Raw genomic sequence first — 17,161 nt, forward strand, 5'->3', positions numbered from 1 at the left:
GTATAAAATTTAAAAATGTGTTTGAATGGCAGAAAACATGCCAAAGAATATAAAGCAGAGTATAATGAGGGGTTTTGTACTTTATTCCCTTCTCCCTTTCAGTAATGTAGCCTATTTCATTTCTTACAGTTTCAACTTTTGCATGTTTTCAAAAAACATTTCCTGGCAAAACTGTCACACACAAGAGGGCCAAGTCCTACCCCTCCTCTCCCTTAAAACCCAGTATCATTTGTGTCATTTCCCATGTCCCTAAAATTGTTTAAAAGACATGACTTTTAAAATTTTATGTTCCAGTGTGTGGCTGTACCATAATTTAGTAATAACTTTGAATATATATATTTTTCCTCCTTTTATGTGGATAAGTATGATTATGATCAGGACATTCAAATTTAGAATATTAGCCCCCAAAATTTACCAGTTTGACTAAGAATGCAAATTAGGAGATATTAGTTCGTTCGAATTTTATTTTCTCTTCTTAGCTTGATTCTTTTTTTTTTTTTAAGATTTTATTTATTTATTTGAGAGAGAGAGAATGAGAGACAGAGCATGAAAGGGAGGAGAGTCAGAGGGAGAAGCAGACTCCCTGCTGAGCAGGGAGCCGGATGCGGGACTCGATCCCGGGACTCCAGGATCATGACCTGAGCCGAAGGCAGTCGCTTAACCAACTGAGCCACCCAGGCACCCCTTAGCTTGATTCTTTGCTCATGATAGAATCTTGAACCTGGAAAGGGACCTTTTTATCAAAGCCCAGGCTGACATTGAAACCCCCTGTAGAGTGTGCTATACTAGAAGTGATCTAACCTATAGAAACCTTTCTGGTGATTTTGGGGGTAAGAGAGAGGACTGGGTAAGTGGGGAGGGCGCAGTTAACAACTGTATTTTTGTTCTCTTTATCTGATTCCTATTGATTAGCTTTCCTAAGTAAAATGCTGTTATTGTCAGCTTTTGATTCAAAAGTAGACCTGATCCTGAAAATGTACTCATAGTGGGGTGGTTAAGCATCTACCTTCGGCTCAGGTCATGATCTCAGGGTCTGGGATGGAGCCCCGTGTCCATCCTGCTCTGCTCAGCGGGGAGCCTGCTTCTCCCTCTGCCTGCCATTCCCCCTGCTTGTGCTCTCTCTCTCTCTCTCTCTCTCTCTCTGTCAAATAAATAAATAAAATCTTAAAAAAAAGAAGAAAAGAAAATGTTCTCATAAGTGATACAGTGATTCAACTCATGGTAATAACAACATCCACAACAACAACAGTGCACTGTTGGCGTGTTTTAAGTTAAAAATTTTTTTATACATGTTCTTCCAGTAAAGACTCACAGAAACTCTGTGTACTAATACGTATGTAACTCCTGTTCTCCAGATGTGGTAGTTTGCTCAACATTATACAGCTAGTGTGTAGAGTCAGGACCTGATTTCCAACCACTTGACTCTAAAGTCGGTGATTATTTTCATTATGCTCAACTGTTTTTATTGCACAAACCACTTAATCCATATGATAAAGGACTTGGAAGAGGGTATGAAGTATGTATAATGGAAGAATATTAGCTCATTCAGTTGAGGACTTAAGTAGCAGTTTTTCCTTCCTAGAATTTTTAAATTCATTTTTTTATTCACTTTTTTTTTTTAAACTTGCATCAGGCTGTCTTTGCATAGCTTTCTTCCTGTGACCATTCCTTCCCTTCCCCCAAATCAAGGTCACTTACCTTTTCTTTTCTTTTTAGAATAGTTTTCATTCATCCTCAAGCTAATAGAAATTAGGATCTTTGGTATATATTTAATCTCCCCTCATTATTTTCTCTGTTTTCCCCTATCCTTGTTCTTTATCCATAAATGAACTAGATTTCTTCTTTGATTTCTCTCTTTCCCTTCTATAGTTTTTTGGGCTGTAGCTGATCTGTTCTTCTCTTTTCTGGTCTCTGTCAGATTTTTTTTTAAGAGAGAGAGAGCTGGGGGCAGGGCAGGGAGAGGGGGAGAGAGAATCTTAAGCAGGCTCCACATCCAGCACGGAGCCGGACACAGTCCTCTCAGTACCCTGCGATCACGACCTGAGCCAAAATCGAGAGTGAGATGCTTAACCCGACTGAGCCACCGCCCCCTCTGTCAGATTTTTTGATGGAGTGAGGAAATGCTTGAATCCAGTCCACTCCACCTCCCCAGCCCCATTAAAAAAATTTGTATGCAAAGTTTAAATTATTTATTATGAAGTAAAAACTCAGTTATGAGACCTGTAGGTAATAACTTTTTGTTAACATTGTCAGAATAGGGACTTTTTAAAATTTTTTAGCCGGTGTTAATTGTACAGAAAGTAAATAGATTGGGGTTTTGCTTTAAAATCTGTTTCAGTTGGATGAGATACAGAAAAGTACAAAAAGAACATGAATATCCAGAGATAAAGTTTGTGTTAACATTTTTATTTTTATCTGTCTTGAAAGTACAATTTAGCATGTAGCTGGTTACATTGTAAATACAGTTTTGGATCCTGTTTTTATTTTATTTCTTTTTAAATATTTTATTTATTTGACAGGGAGAGAGCTAGAGTAGGAACACAAGTAGGGAGAGTGGGAGAGGGAGAAGCAGGCTTCCTGCGGAGCAGGGAGCCCGATGTGGGGCTCAATCCCAGGACCCTGGGACCATAACCTGAGCCGAAGGCAGACGCTTAATGACTGAGCCACCCAGGTGCCCCTGGATCCTGGGTTTTTTTTTTTTTTTGGTAATTGTTTACAAATGGCCACTTGACTTACAGAATCAATATATAACATTTTCCAAAATTACTTTTTAGTTTTTGGATAGTTAAATGGTTGCAATGGGAAAGTTGTTGCTCATGCATAAATGTATTTAGGTGTCTCTTAAGGATAGGTTCCTGGAAGTGAAATCACTTGGTCAAAGGGAGTTCTTTTTATGGTCAACTTGTTTCACATATGGTCAACTTTTTTCACCCATTTACTTATTTGTCACCATCAGGAAAAAGAGTGATTTTTCCTCACCATTCTGTTCATGTTATTTTCACCTTGTTATTGTTAATTTGATAAGGGAAAAAATCACATAAACTTTATTTTATTGGTGTTTCTATAGTAATAAAGTTAAACAGTGGAAAAAATAGGTTTAAAGAATGAGATCTGAGAATATTTTTCGACATAAGCATATACCAGTAAGTTTGTATATATTGTGAGTCTTCCCTTCATACCACTGTATAGTAGAACTGACCTTTAAAGTCACTCAGCCGATGTGAGCCCCTCTGTAACAGTAACCCTCTTCTGTCGAATTATCTTCCTCAGTTCTTCACCTCTGCGGTTTGAATGGTAGTTACTCTTTTCCAACATGATCATACTCTGCTTTTGGCTGCCCATTGCCTAGTCTTTTGCCAAAGCTGGGAGAATATGCAGTCTTCCATTTTTCTGAGGTCATTGGTGGGACTGGGGTGGTCACATGATTCAAACTGGAAACTTTCTCCTTCCTGGTAGCAAAGAGAAGATGTGAATCTGAAGTTGCCAGCTGCACATCTCCTGCCTTAGGGAAGAAGATGGACAGGCAGAGAAAAGCAAATACATCAGTTCTGGCTAGTTTGAGTTCTTAGTTCTTTAGAACTATGTTGACTCTTGTTTTCTCTAGGTTTGGTTGTTTAGCTGTTTTGAATCTGGAGATATGTGTGTATTATTTTAAAGATTTTACTTATTAGAGAGAGAGAGAGAGAGAAAGAGACTGTGCACAAGTATGGGGAGGGGCAGAGGGAGAGAGAACCACAAGTGGACTCTGCCCTGGGCTTGGAGCCCAACGTGGGGCTCAATCCGACAGCCCTGAGATTACCACCTGAGCTGAAATCAAGAGTCAGATGCCCAACCAACTGAGCCGCCCAGGTGCCCCACATGTATATTATTTTAATAAAGCTTCTTTTGGCTTTAAAGAGCCCTATCCTTTCTTAATGTACTTGTAATCCAAACTCCATATAAGATTGTATTCATCCATTTGTAGAACACCATGCTAGTAAGCACCACGCTGAAGGGTAGTTATAAAAATGAGAGTAGAAAGCCTTTATTACAAGCTGTTACAACTCAGTAGGGGAAATGGGCATGTAGGTGATTATTAGGGTCAGGTGAGAAACATTTCTAGCGATGACCTCATTGATTTGGGCTCTGAAGGCTGAAGAAGCAGTTGCAAAGCAGGTGGTACATGTCAGCTATATTTGTCTCTACTTGACATGTGGTGTCATTAGAGGGTGCGGATTTTATTTCTAATTTTTTGTGCCACTTGCTACTTTGCTCTAAAGTGGTAGGTGTTCAGCAGATACTACTGTGGGCTCGAAATAAGAAGGTTGACTTCCTTGGCATTTCTCGGCACAGAAATGTGACCATCTCTTATGGAAATGATCATGAAAAGATGATTGGAGTGAAGGCAGAGTTGAAATAGGGCAGGGTCGAAGTGGGCTGCATAACAGGGTGGGTGAGTATGATGCAGGAACAAACAACTAAATCATTCTTGTATTTGATGACAATCTAGCCACCAGAACATGTGTCCATCCTTGGTCAGCTGCCGGCTCTGCTCTCTGTCTGCACATTCATGGATTCACGTAGATTGCTCTGGCAAGGGAGTGTGGGGAATTGCCCTCTGGCTTTCCAAGGCTTCCCCCAGAAGGGATTCATTTCCGCTCACATTCCCTTGACAGAACAAGGTGTGTGGCTGCACATAACTTCCAGGTACTTTGGCAAGTGCCACCCTACCATGTGTTCTGGTCAGAGGAGAAATAGAATATTTGTAAACTGAACATCATAACTGTTAAAGGCCATTGAAACATTTTTTTCTTACTCCCATGTCTACAACAGACCATTTGTTTCCTTCCCGAAATTCTACTTGGTGCCCCATAGCCATGTGTACAGTGTATTTTCTTCAATCTCCTGCTTAATTCACCAGTATGGATCCCTTTTTTATATTCTTTTTTTGTGTGTGTACCTTCTGTCTCTTTTTTTCATCCTGACCTTTGCAGGTGGAAGTTCAAGCTTTATCCTCTTTGGGAGGACAAGAATGTTAATGGGAGACACGGTTTGTGTGGTGTGAAAATGACCTCATTGTATCTTAGGACTAAATTGAAGCCACTTTTATAAAAACGTATACTAGAGTTAGCCAGATAACTGGTTCAGGAATGGTGAATCTTATTGCTCTAATTAGGTGCTCTGAGTTTTAGCCACCCAACCATGTATGCACATACTCTTTCACTTCTAGCATTGTTTTGGTAATACTGAGAAGGCTGGTCTGTCCCACCAGGCCATTGGGCTGGGAGGCATGATTTACAGTGTTGTGTTAAAACAGTGGCATGGTTGCACTTGGTCTAAGGACAAACAGAGTCTACTTTTTTGTAGTTGGAGGTTTCGCACATAGGGTTCTTCATAGTTAACCGTGTGAAGTTCTTTCTTGGACCAACAAAATAATATCTTAAACGTGTTTTGTAAATTTCTTCGCAGTATAGATTTCTTGCTTTAACCACTAAGTGTGAGATTGTGTTTAAAAGTCACATGATACACAGATTGGAAACCTGTAAGATGTCAGCTGCCATAGATTATTTCATATCCTTAACTGAGGCTTTGCTTTGATTCTTCTGTCCCTCCATATTGAGGGAATCTGATGTTCCACACACCAGTTTTTACAAGTGCTTTCTCAGTATCGGAATGTTTTCCTAGAAGAGTATGGGTGTGAATGAAAAAAGGAATATATACAAATGCTCCTTCCATAGTTGAACACCAAGTTTAGCATCACACATGGAAGGCTGTTTCTTGGTAATGTGGAAAGCAAAAGAAAGCAGGAGGGCTCCTTTTTTGACATACTTTCTTCCATTTTTCTCGTATTATTTGCAAAGCCTTAAGCCATTTAATTTGACATGTATACAATTAGGGACAGAAATACCAAAAGGGATAGGAAAAATTTCATAACTGTAGATGCAGGCCTTTTCCTTTGACCCCGAGTCCCTAGGTATGGCTGTGGGGTTTCAGATTTACAGAGTCAGAATGCCTGGACTCAGTCTTACCTTTCCTGCCTAGGGGCCGGGTGATTTTGTGCCAGCCTCATTTCCTGCATCTTTAAAATGGAAATAGACCTGCCTTGGGTGTCTTTTGAGGATTAAGTTGGATAATGCATCTAAAAAATAAATGTAATGTTATCACATAATCACACCTATAAAAGTATGTGTTCTGGGGTCATCTTAAAAGTTTTTACTCAGGTAGTTAGTTCTAAAAGCCAATCTACCCCATGAAATACTTTTAACACCGCATCACTAACCTGTCACTAATCACTAATTTACTTTGGATTACCTTGGTGTTTATACTCCTTTCCCAACTCCTTTGTGAAATGTGGGAGGTGAAAGTATATTGAGCTGTATGGTTCCCTTTTGGGGCCATCTTTTTCCACAGATTTGATTCTATTCAATCCCTCTGCCTTGTTTCCATTACACAGTAAAGTACATACTGTAGTTTATTCATCCTCAGTATTACTTGGGTTGTTGAACATACAGAATTTTTTGCTTTTGCCTAACTGTTTGTAATGCTGTCAATCTCCTACTGCAGCCTGTTATCAAAGGACAAAATCTAGATCCTTTGACAAGGCATTTAAGCCCTAGCCTGTCCTTTCAACCTTGTTTCCTAATGTAGCTCTGTGCTCAGGGAAATTCATTTGCCACGTGCCATGTGGGTTTCATATTTTCCTGCCTCTTCTGCCTTTGCCTATGCTCTGCTTTTGACTCGAATGTTCTTTTTCTTCAGCTTTTCATTCTTCAGGGTGTGGTTTAAATCCATGTAGTGTATAAAAGCCTATGTTCTGCTAGTAGTAATTTATCCCTTTGTTGGGAACTTTATGGCACCTGGTAGATCACTTTGTTTTATGAGGCACTGACCTGTTTGAGGACAGGAACTCAACTGTGTTATCCATATTTATATGCCTTGTCATGACTTGCATATATTTGAGTTGGCAAACCTAACAAATCTGTTGAAATGAGTAGCTTGTTACAGTAGTTCTCAACTCTGTTCTATTGATCTAATGCTCCCACTCTATAATGTGTATCATATAATGTAAACATCTTTATTATGATGCCCCTTTGTTAGCTTGAAATGAATTAAGAAATACAACATACCTGCCTAAACAGTTTAGAAACAGGATGTTTCTAAATATATATAATGTACAAGCATTTTATAAGGGTAAAAATAAGTAAAAGGAAAACAGTAACAAAATAAGATTATTTCAGTAGGTAAATGCTTGGGTGCATTGACACAAGATGACAGTGTATTCAGATGCTTGCCTCTATATTTGAACTTACTGGATGTGGCAGGTACAGCAACATACTTAAATGCCATAAGCAGCATTTTCATCGTAGACTTTTCCTGAATGTTACATGAGCCTTGGTAAAGCTGCAAAAATGTAATCTTTTGTTGGTTCCCATGGAGTGCTGGAGAAATTAATGTATATAAAAACCATGCAAAACAAATATAAGCTGAGAAATTATGAGCATGTATTTTACCTATTATCATGGCCAGATTTCAAGTTTTTTCATAAGGTTTTCATATATTACCAAGGCTACTTGAAATCTATGGGTCATGGGACAATTTTTCATTTTGTCTGACATTTTTTATCTCTAGTCCACATCTGCTAAATGGCAGTAGCACCCAGTTCCCTAACATGTTTTCAAAATGTTCCCTAGAGGGAGAGCCACTGATATTTAAAACATTGCTTTATAAAAAAGGAGTTTTTACTATAAATTACAGAATCCATTGGGCTAGCATTTTGCCATGACTAAACATAGGAACATTGGTCAGACTAATCAGTTTTTGTTTTGTGATTGAAAATAGGAAAACAGTACATTTTGCTGAGAACATTAGTGAGTTTTTTGTTTAATTTAAATGAATTTTCCACCCTGATTATTGACAATCAGTATTTAAAAATCAATTTAAAACATGCATTTAATTTATGAACCTTATAAACAAAGCATTTAATTTTTAGAAGACAAAATTATACTGTTAATTTCATGTATAAAATATAAAAGCATAAAAATGCATGCACATCTGTATACACATACAAAAAAACAAATTTGGAGATTTAATTAAGCCCCAAATCATTTATGTTTGGTAGTATGTACATGTATTTGAACTGTGAATACGTCTGGCACAAAAATTAGTTTCAAACAAAATTTAAGACCTATGATGTAAAGTATTAACTGGTTACTTATATAACTAGACACTCATTTTTCCTACCATTAAGACAAGAATGAGTTCTTTGATACAAGATTTTATCCTGTCTTAGATGTCCCCTGGATTAGAGATGGTTTTTAACCCTTTGGACTACCAAGTATTTTATTAAATAGTAGTAAAAGTAGATTGAAGTATCTAGAAGGGGCAGTCAACTGTGATTTGCCTAAAAGTCAACAAGAAGCATGGGAGTCTTAAAATAAGCACATAACCCAGAGTTGATTAGTTTGTTCTGTTGTAACCTGGGTTTCTTTAATATGAGTTGGCCCACATACACTTGCTAAATAGGGAAATGATATCAGTATAACATGGAAGTAGTATTGATTCATAATGAAGGCAGTATTTCCTACAGTGTTAATATATGAACTGAAATTGAATAGATGTTCAGTTAGCATGGAAGATTTGGTAAGCTATGAAAATCTTATGAAAAAGCTTGAAAATCTTACAGAAATGATTTACAGAAATCACTTAGTGTAAGAAGTAGCCAGTTCAGTGACTTCCAGAACCACTACATTTTGCACTGTTGAACACTCGAAGGAATCTCAAAACCATTTACTTCTGTATTTATAACAAAAGAAAATGAGAAAAAGGAAAGCATCCCCCAGAATTATATTTTTAATTTTGTTGAAGCTGGTCTTAAATGTCTCTAAAAATTCACACTTAAAAGGAGAAAGTACAAAAATAAGGTTCCAAAGAGTCGGCCAAGTGTGATTATTGGTGCAAATGTTAGTGGAGATTTAATCTTTAAAATTGGTGATGTTTTTGTTAAGAACATGATTATAAAATAACATAGGTTCGATTGCTCTGTGCCCAATCTTAATTTTTACCTGGTTATTTTTAGTGAGTGATTTTGCAGAAAGTGAGATTTTTTCCCCCCCCAGGAATACACATAGGATGATATAAAAGCTTCTGAATATACACCCACCCACTTATCCACCTATCCTTGGGCTGTAATTTACTAAATGGGCTCATTCTGGAGCTATCTAAAAGAGTTTGTCATGAATTTTACTGTGTTATTTTTGCAAATTTGATTTGTAGTGGCTATAAATTTTACTGGGTCTTAGATTATGCTTTTTAAAAAATTTTTAATAAAAATTAATATTGAGCATTAAGTTCTGATAAATGAGGGAATTGGTGAAATATCTAAAAGGCAACAAGGCTTATTGAGTGTTGAATCCTGTGATACTCTAATTGGCTATTCTAGATTGGGTGCTATTATTTTATGGAGATTTACTTTACAGTATTCTAACCATTAATAATTTATAAATGGGCATAATAAAACAGAGCCCCACTTTGGGAGGCCCCATATTGTTTCTTTATGGTACCATCTGGTTGCCTACTGTCTTGTGGTAAGCCGAGGGTTGGAAAACTAACATATGACCCATGGGATAGATCCAGCTTCCTGCCTGTTTTTGTAAATAAAAATTTGATTGGAACATAGCCATGCCCATATGTTTACATATTTTATACCTGCTAATGTGACACCTAGTATTGCCCACAAAGCCAAAAGTATTTATTACCCTTGACAGAAAATATATACAATAGGTGGAAGGACAATAATGATCAGTATTTATCTGTCCATCCATCCATCCGTCCATCCATTTATTTATTTATTTATTTTTAAAAGATTTTATTTATTTGACAGAGACACAGCGCGAGAGGGGAGGGAGTGGGAGAGGGAGAGGGAGAAGCAGGCTTCCCACTGAGCTGGAAGCCCGGCCCAGGACCCTGAGACCATGACCTGAACCGAAGGCTGATGCCCAACGACTGAGCCACCCAGGCGCCCCATGATCAGTATTTAATATTTTGAAATGTTTTTAACCAGTGTTCAGTGAGAATGTTACACTTAATTTTAGGAAAGGTGCAATCAGGTCAATGTGGGCATTGTTGGTTTTAAGCTAGTTTTGTGAGTTTCAGTTTCCAAGATGGGCGAATTTTTTTTTTCTTTCGTAATCAAATATTGAGTATTTAGAGTATTTACCTGCTAAATCCTTTAGGTCATTGAAGGTGTAAGGACGATAGAAATTCAGGAGTTGATTTAAGTGGCTCTAAAGTTAGATGTGTTGAAGAGCCAGGAACAATTTGTTTGCGGTAAAAAGAGGAGGGCTTCTGCCTCTGCAGCGCTGTCAGCATTGCGTTGATGTTGGTCAGATTCTTTTGACAAAGAGAATGAATTCCCTCTCCCATCCCCTAGTTATTAACAAGGAATATATTACGATAAACATTTTTTAAGATTGTCATTTGAATATTTAATTGAACGTTACTGCAAAGTAGTCTAACTCTGGATAAAGTTTTCTTTTTAAACGATTTTAAAATTACAATCCAGGAATGGGGCGCCTGGGTGGCTCAGTTGTTAAGCATCTGCCTTCTTCTCAGGTCATGATCCCAGGGTCCTGGGATCGAGCCCCACATTGGGCTCCCTGCTCCACGGGAAGCCTGCTTCTCCCTCTCACTCCCCCTGCTTGTGTTCCCTCTCTCGTGGTGTCTCTCTCTGTCAAATAAATAAATAAAATCTTTAAAAAAAAACTGCAATCAAGGAATGCAGCAAGGGATATTTTAAATTTTATAATGAAGTAGAAATTGTGATTCAAAAATCAATCCTTAGCAAACTTGACTAAAATAAGAATATGGAGAACCTGAATGACATAATTTATAGATATTGTTCTATGGATATTAAATTGTATACCCTGAAAACAGAACATTGTACCTTTTAAAAACTAATTAGGATGACTTGAAAATATACTCAATTTCATTTCTTTTTTTTAAATGGAACTCTCAGATCTGTTAGTAAAAATGCAACAAAAACAAAAGCAACTTCTAGAAATTAAATCTCTTAATAGGAAACTCATGAGTTACCATAATTTCAGTCTGGAAAAATGCAAACTAAATCACATTGGATAAATCTTACAAGGTTCAGCTTGGAGACACTCAGAAAAACTATGTATCTTGAAAAATGCTTACATTCATTACTACAGTCAAGACTAAGACTTGAAAAGACTAACGTAGAGTTTTTAAGTAGTTGATCTATTCTAGTAAGTCTTTAGAAAGTGCTAGCCTGTCATATATTGAAATCTTAAAAATGAAAATGATATTACGGATCCAAAAATATTTCTTTTTATTGAGAAGCTAATTTCATATCTTCTTTCAAGAATCCAGTAATGAACTCTTCTGGAAAAATGGAAGAAAAAAATAAGAGACGAGAAACCTTAGAGCATCTTTTTGAAGAAATGGTGGAACTTGTATGATATGTTAAGAACTGTATGGCATCCTTACAGATTCAATTAGAATCGTCATGTGAGGTTTCAGTGACTTATTTCTAAGTTCCTTTGAGATGATGTTCAGAATGAAATCCTTTAAATAATTTTTTTTAACAAAGTAAACAACTTTGGTATTAATGAAACTTTGTTATTCTTACCAGAAAATGCTCTTTTAATGTTACTTACATGAAGGATGGATGTTGTCTGTGAATTAAAATAGTTGCATCTGTTAACCTTAATATCTCACCTCTGTAACACCAGCTTTTCTGGGTATATATTAATGCATGCTCTTTTTATATTGCTTATGTAACTCTAACTTAATCATTGAGGTTAAAAAAAAAATCTAACAACTGAAAAACAATTGATTCGTGTCCTGCAGACTTGCTCTTAGAACAATGCTGGCACAGGATTTGTTTTATTACAAATATAACCCAACCGTACATCAATGATGGACTCTCTTAAATGTTTTGTAATATTTTGTGGTCAGTTCTTTATCTCTTTCTCTAGGACTTGGTTTTTGGTGTACATTCTTTTGATTAGTGCGTTCTATTCTTAGCGAATATCATTCTGTTGATTTCATGTAAGTTTATTTACTGTTTAGGGCTCTAATGATTTTCTATGTAAAATCAGTTTGGGAATTGATTTCATCTGCCTCTGCATTTACTGTGCTAACCTGAATTATAATCTACAAATTGGGAATCAGTATCATTGTGGGATTACAGACTGCCTCTTCCATAAAGCTTTTAAGCTGTTACACTCACATTATCTATTAAAAGTAGTGTTTAGATTTCTAAAGGCCAGATTTGCTTTTTGCAAACATTTAGCATATGTGGGTTTGCAGTACAATTGTTAAAAATTTCTTTATTGTGTAACTATAATATTGCTGTTCAGTCATGAAACTTGGTAATAAAAGACCTGCACTCTTGGGTATTTAGGTATTGGTTCTAAGGCAAATTTTTTGGCAAGATTATTTGGTAGAACAAAAATTTAATTATGGAAATAATTGGGGAAAGGGTAGGATCAATAATGAACTGGGAGACTTTAAAAAAAATGAAAACATAATTCACTTTTCAGTACTGTATTTGCATCTCAGTTTCCTGATAGATTTCTGTTTTGATTTTCTGCTGACAGGTCACATTTAGGGCAGGCAAAACATAAGGGATATAGCCCTCCTGAGAGTAGAAAATCTAATTCTAAGGCACCCAAAGTGCAGTCTAATACTACTTCTGAACTGTCAAGGGGACACCTTTCTAAAAGGTAAATCTTCACATTGCTTGTACATTTTCAAGGCAGAATTATTTGCATTTGAATCATTGCATAATATTAAAATTTAGCAGATTATCCCAAGATGTTGTGATACGTGTTTTCATTATTCCCTGAATGTAACTTTAAGGATTAATAGTTTACTTGGCAGTGATGTCAATGCAGTAAGCTCTAGACAAGGCATTTTTTTCCCTTGGTTAGAGAGCCGTGAGGTTCCCCTTTTGATTAACCTTTATGGGCATCTGAAATGCCATTTTACTTTTTTTTGTTTTTAGGTTTTGTTTTTGTTTTTAGTTTTTTATCGGTAGAGCCAAAGGTCAGTGATTTCTTAAGATCTAATTGGCAGGAGTCTTTTAGAAAGGAATGATAATATACTATACAATTTTCTTACCTTCATTTTGAAAGTTCATACATAAGTGGTTATTTATTTCAAGCTTTAACAAAGAAGTTGTATTTGTGAATAGAGCATCAGTATTCTAGTATCAACTAGTTCTGACCTGCTAAGTATTCTTTTTCTTAATTCTTGTTCTGTGACTAGGAGGGTTAGTGTAAGTAATCTTTGGGCTAAAGAATTACTCTGATCTATTCAAATATTTGATCTTCTAATCAAATATTTAACCATCCAAAGTCACACCTGCTTTTTTTTGTTTTTAACCATTTGGAAACCTGTGTTTATTTAGCCCTGGACTTAATCAGGAAACCTTTGCATCTTTTTTTTTTAAGTCTTATTTGCCCAGATTTGAGAAGTGAATAAGTTTGTACGACAGGTACAATGCTGGCAGGCTGGTACTAACTCTCTTCTTATCTGACCTCTCAGAAGCTGCAGTTCAACATCTGCTGTCGTAGTTCCACAACCAGAGGATCCAGACAGAGCCAATACTTCAGAAAGGCAAAAAACGGGGCAGGTGCCTAAGAAAGACAATTCTCGAGGAGTGAAACGCAGTGCTAGTCCAGACTACAACAGGACCAATTCTCCTAGCTCTGCCAAAAAACCAAAAGCACTTCAGCATACTGAATCTCCCTCTGAAACAAATAAGCCACATAGTAAGTCAAAGAAGAGACATTTAGACCAGGAGCAACAACTGAAATCTGCACCATCACCATCAACAAGTAAGGCTCATACCAGAAAGAGTGGGGCCGCTGGCAGTTCACGGAGTCAAAAAAGAAAGAGGACAGAGAGTTCTTGTATAAAGAGTGGTTCTGTGTCTGAGTCAACTGGTGCCGAAGAGAGATCTGCAAAACCCACCAAGCTGGCTTCAAAATCCGCCGCCTCGGCCAAAGCTGGGTGCAGCGCCATCACTGATTCTTCCTCCGCTGCCTCTACTTCCTCCTCCTCTTCTGCCGTCGCCTCGGCCTCCTCCACTGTACCACCAGGGGCCAGGGTGAAACAAGGAAAAGACCAGAACAAGGCCAGGCGTTCCCGTTCAGCATCCAGTCCCAGTCCCAGAAGAAGTAGCAGGGAAAAGGAACAGAGTAAAACTGGTGGCTCTTCAAAATTCGATTGGGCTGCTCGTTTCAGCCCTAAAGTTAGCCTTCCTAAAACCAAACTGTCTCTTCCAGGGTCTTCTAAGTCAGAGACATCAAAACCTGGACCTTCTGGATTACAGGCCAAATTAGCAAGTAAGTGTATGGAAACATCTTTCTTTTTTCTTCTTCTTTTTTTTCCCATGGATATTTTTCTTGGTTTGTCAGAAGTGATTATGCTTTCAAGGTAGTCGGATTTGTTTTGTTTTGTTTTGTTTTTGCAGCTTGAGGCAGTCTTAGGTTTATTACTGTATCCGTTCGTAACAATATGTAATACTTGATACTGCCTTTAGTTTTAAGGAGACCTGTCAGGAATGCTGCCTTCTTATTTCTAAATGGTCACATTGTAGTGCCTGTATCTTTATCCTTTGAGCACCTGCTACTGAGTTATTTCCTATTATCAGGTTGGCTCTTCTGTAACCAAACAAAATTATTTCAGGTATGAGTTGCTTTTGACTATGATCAAAAGTCAAATGGTGGGGTGTTTTTTTGGGCGGGGGGAGAGATTTGGTATGATACAATCATGATATATGGAAATCCTGAGCTAAATTTTCAGAATAAATATAGCCTAGTATAAATGAAATCTTATTCACATGTCATACTTAATGGCCTTTAAAGAGCTTAGTCTGAAGATGAATACCTCTTACGTTCCATACACTGGGCTCTAGTCCCATGTAAATGGGAAAGAATGTTGCCCTCTTGAACAGTGGAGTGGAACCAACGTTTCAGAATAATACTTTTCAAGCAAAGAAACAAACTAGGTGAGAGATAGGGATCTTGAGGCAATTGTCTTTTTCTCTTTTGTTCAAAAGACTTCAGGGAAGCCCACTCTTCATGTCATTAGAACTGATTAGAGCTGGTGGTGGCCTTCTTCAGTTACGTGATTGCTGTAATGCTGAAGGGTGTTCTTTTTTCTGTTTTGAGAAATCTGAAAAACACAAATAGAATAATACAGCACTTAGGTCCAGTTTTAATTTTTGTAATATTTATCCAGGAAGCTCGCTTTTCACCATCCCCCCCCAGAACATTTTTAGATTTATATTTTGATAGGGCTAGAACCTTTTCTTGGTTATTGAAAATTTTACATAGTGTTGTAGTATTCTGGTCAACGTTTAGCTAATAGTGGATCAGCCTAACCTGTTGGATCAGAGACCGTTGTTGTTAGCTCTGTTTCCTTTAACCCTATTATCTGTGCTTCCACTTGATTCAATATTTGCTGAACTTAGAAAACAATACTAGTAGACACTACGTAAAATCTTGTGTTTATACCAGGGTTATCTGCTTTTATACCTCTTCCTTTCTGTTTTGAAGTGAAGTAGAAGCACACATGCACATTTGTCTCTCCAGTGTAGTAGCTGTGCGACCTCCACAGCTGTTGGGCCAGGGTGAGTTTTGTAGCTGGTTTGGTGGGATTCACGCCTGCGTTTTCTGCCTTCCAGTATGCTTTACTTGCAGAGCTCATCTCCTGCAGCTCTGATTTCTCAGAGGGTCCAGGGCAGGGCCAGAGCAGATTGTTCTTGAGTCCTCGACTCTTCTTAGACACTAGTTTTTTCTTCTTTGGGGTCTGTTTATATAATTTTTGAGAAGAAAACCTGACCCCCAGTGCAGTTTCTTTGGTTTCTCTACATGAGAAAGCACCGTGAGTTCTGATGTGACCCCTGGGCCATAATAAAACCAGACAGTCTATGAAGCTCACTCTGCACATGGTGACAAATGGAGTAAAACTCAGCTTGTATTGTCCTCCTCACGTTCACAAAATCTGCGTGTGCCGTGTGTTCACGAATACCGCTTTTCCATTTTCACTACCACTACCCTAGTTCTCAGCTCTAATTATAGCCCAAGCTGTTGAAACAGGAGAAGGGAACCAGCATTTATTTTGCATCCAATAAATGCCAGGTATTTTACATATGCAATCCATTTAATTTTTTTTATAAAATGGTGTTTAATGATAGTTATTAAAGAAATTTATTTTAAGGAGGTGGAATAAGCTGCCTGGTGACATATCTCACAAATGGCAAAACTAGAATTGGAAGATGGAGGCTATGTGTAACTTGAAGCCACTGCTTCCCTCTCTTCACCACTTACTTTTCACCCCTGTTAGAAAGAAAACTTTCTGTGTTGTACTGTCACACCATATTTGGGTCATTAGGAGATGTTAAGACCCTGGAGGAGATGAAATTCAATTCGATCCTTCTTTACTGGTATTGATTCATTTTTAGGGATGAATATTGTGTGAACCCAAGGATTTATACCATTCCATTCACTGCATATTTGCTTATTTTCAAATAAGTGAAAAACATTTCAAAACAAAATAGTAGGGAATATTTCTATGTAGCGTTCTTGCAAGTGCCTGATAACTTGTAAATCCTTTACACGGAGCATGTCATTTACTCCTCATCAGCCCTGTGTGGCAGATGCTGTTATTTCCATCTTAGAAGTAAGGAAACTCAGGGTCAGTGGTCAGTTTGCCTCCCTAAGGTCACAGAACCAAGAAGCCATAGAGCCAAGAGTCCTTCCAATTTTAGTATATGTGCTGTCGCAGTGAGCACTATAGAGCCAGATTCAAACCCAGACCATCTGGTTCCAGAAATCAGTCGTGAGACTAGGATGCATAGGATTGAGTAGATTGGGTGAGCTAAATCTAGGAAGGCTTCTTGAGGTCAGACAGGACAGGGTGGATTTTAGGCATGATTACATATGTCATTTCGGGAAAAGAGTTTATATAGGAAGCAATACCGCAATAGAACTGACAGTACTTGGTAATTTTACTTAAGAATATAGGGGCAAAACTAGGTATTTTATGGGAATCTCTTGAGTTTCAAGTAATGGCATGTTGGAGATAGAAAACCCTTATTAAAGAGGTGAAAATCCTGGGTTTGAATCCTAGTTCTGCCATTCTATCA

The 17,161-nt window shown here is 37.6% G+C and overlaps 1 protein-coding gene across 14 annotated transcripts in view; it reads left to right on the forward strand.

Moving 5' to 3' along the window:
- TRIP12 (thyroid hormone receptor interactor 12) overlaps positions 1 to 17,161 on the forward strand; it is a 137,053-nt gene that overhangs the window by 41,205 nt on the left and 78,687 nt on the right. For 7 of the 14 annotated variants that reach the window (XM_028105255.2, XM_088021521.1, XM_028105257.2 and 4 more), the window contains exons 3-4: positions 12,603 to 12,728; positions 13,552 to 14,354. In XM_028105255.2, coding sequence (XP_027961056.1) covers positions 12,603 to 12,728; positions 13,552 to 14,354 — 929 coding nt within the window. The remainder of the gene's footprint in view (positions 1 to 12,602; positions 12,729 to 13,551; positions 14,355 to 17,161) is intronic. The other 7 variants (XM_088021523.1, XM_028105264.2, XM_028105266.2 and 4 more) reach the window with 2 other exon arrangements.

This window comes from Eumetopias jubatus, unplaced genomic scaffold, assembly GCF_037043125.1.
Source record: "Eumetopias jubatus isolate StellerSeaLion01/CBP00866 unplaced genomic scaffold, mEumJub1_p1.0 scaffold_3, whole genome shotgun sequence".
Classification (NCBI taxonomy): Eukaryota; Metazoa; Chordata; class Mammalia; order Carnivora; family Otariidae; genus Eumetopias; species Eumetopias jubatus.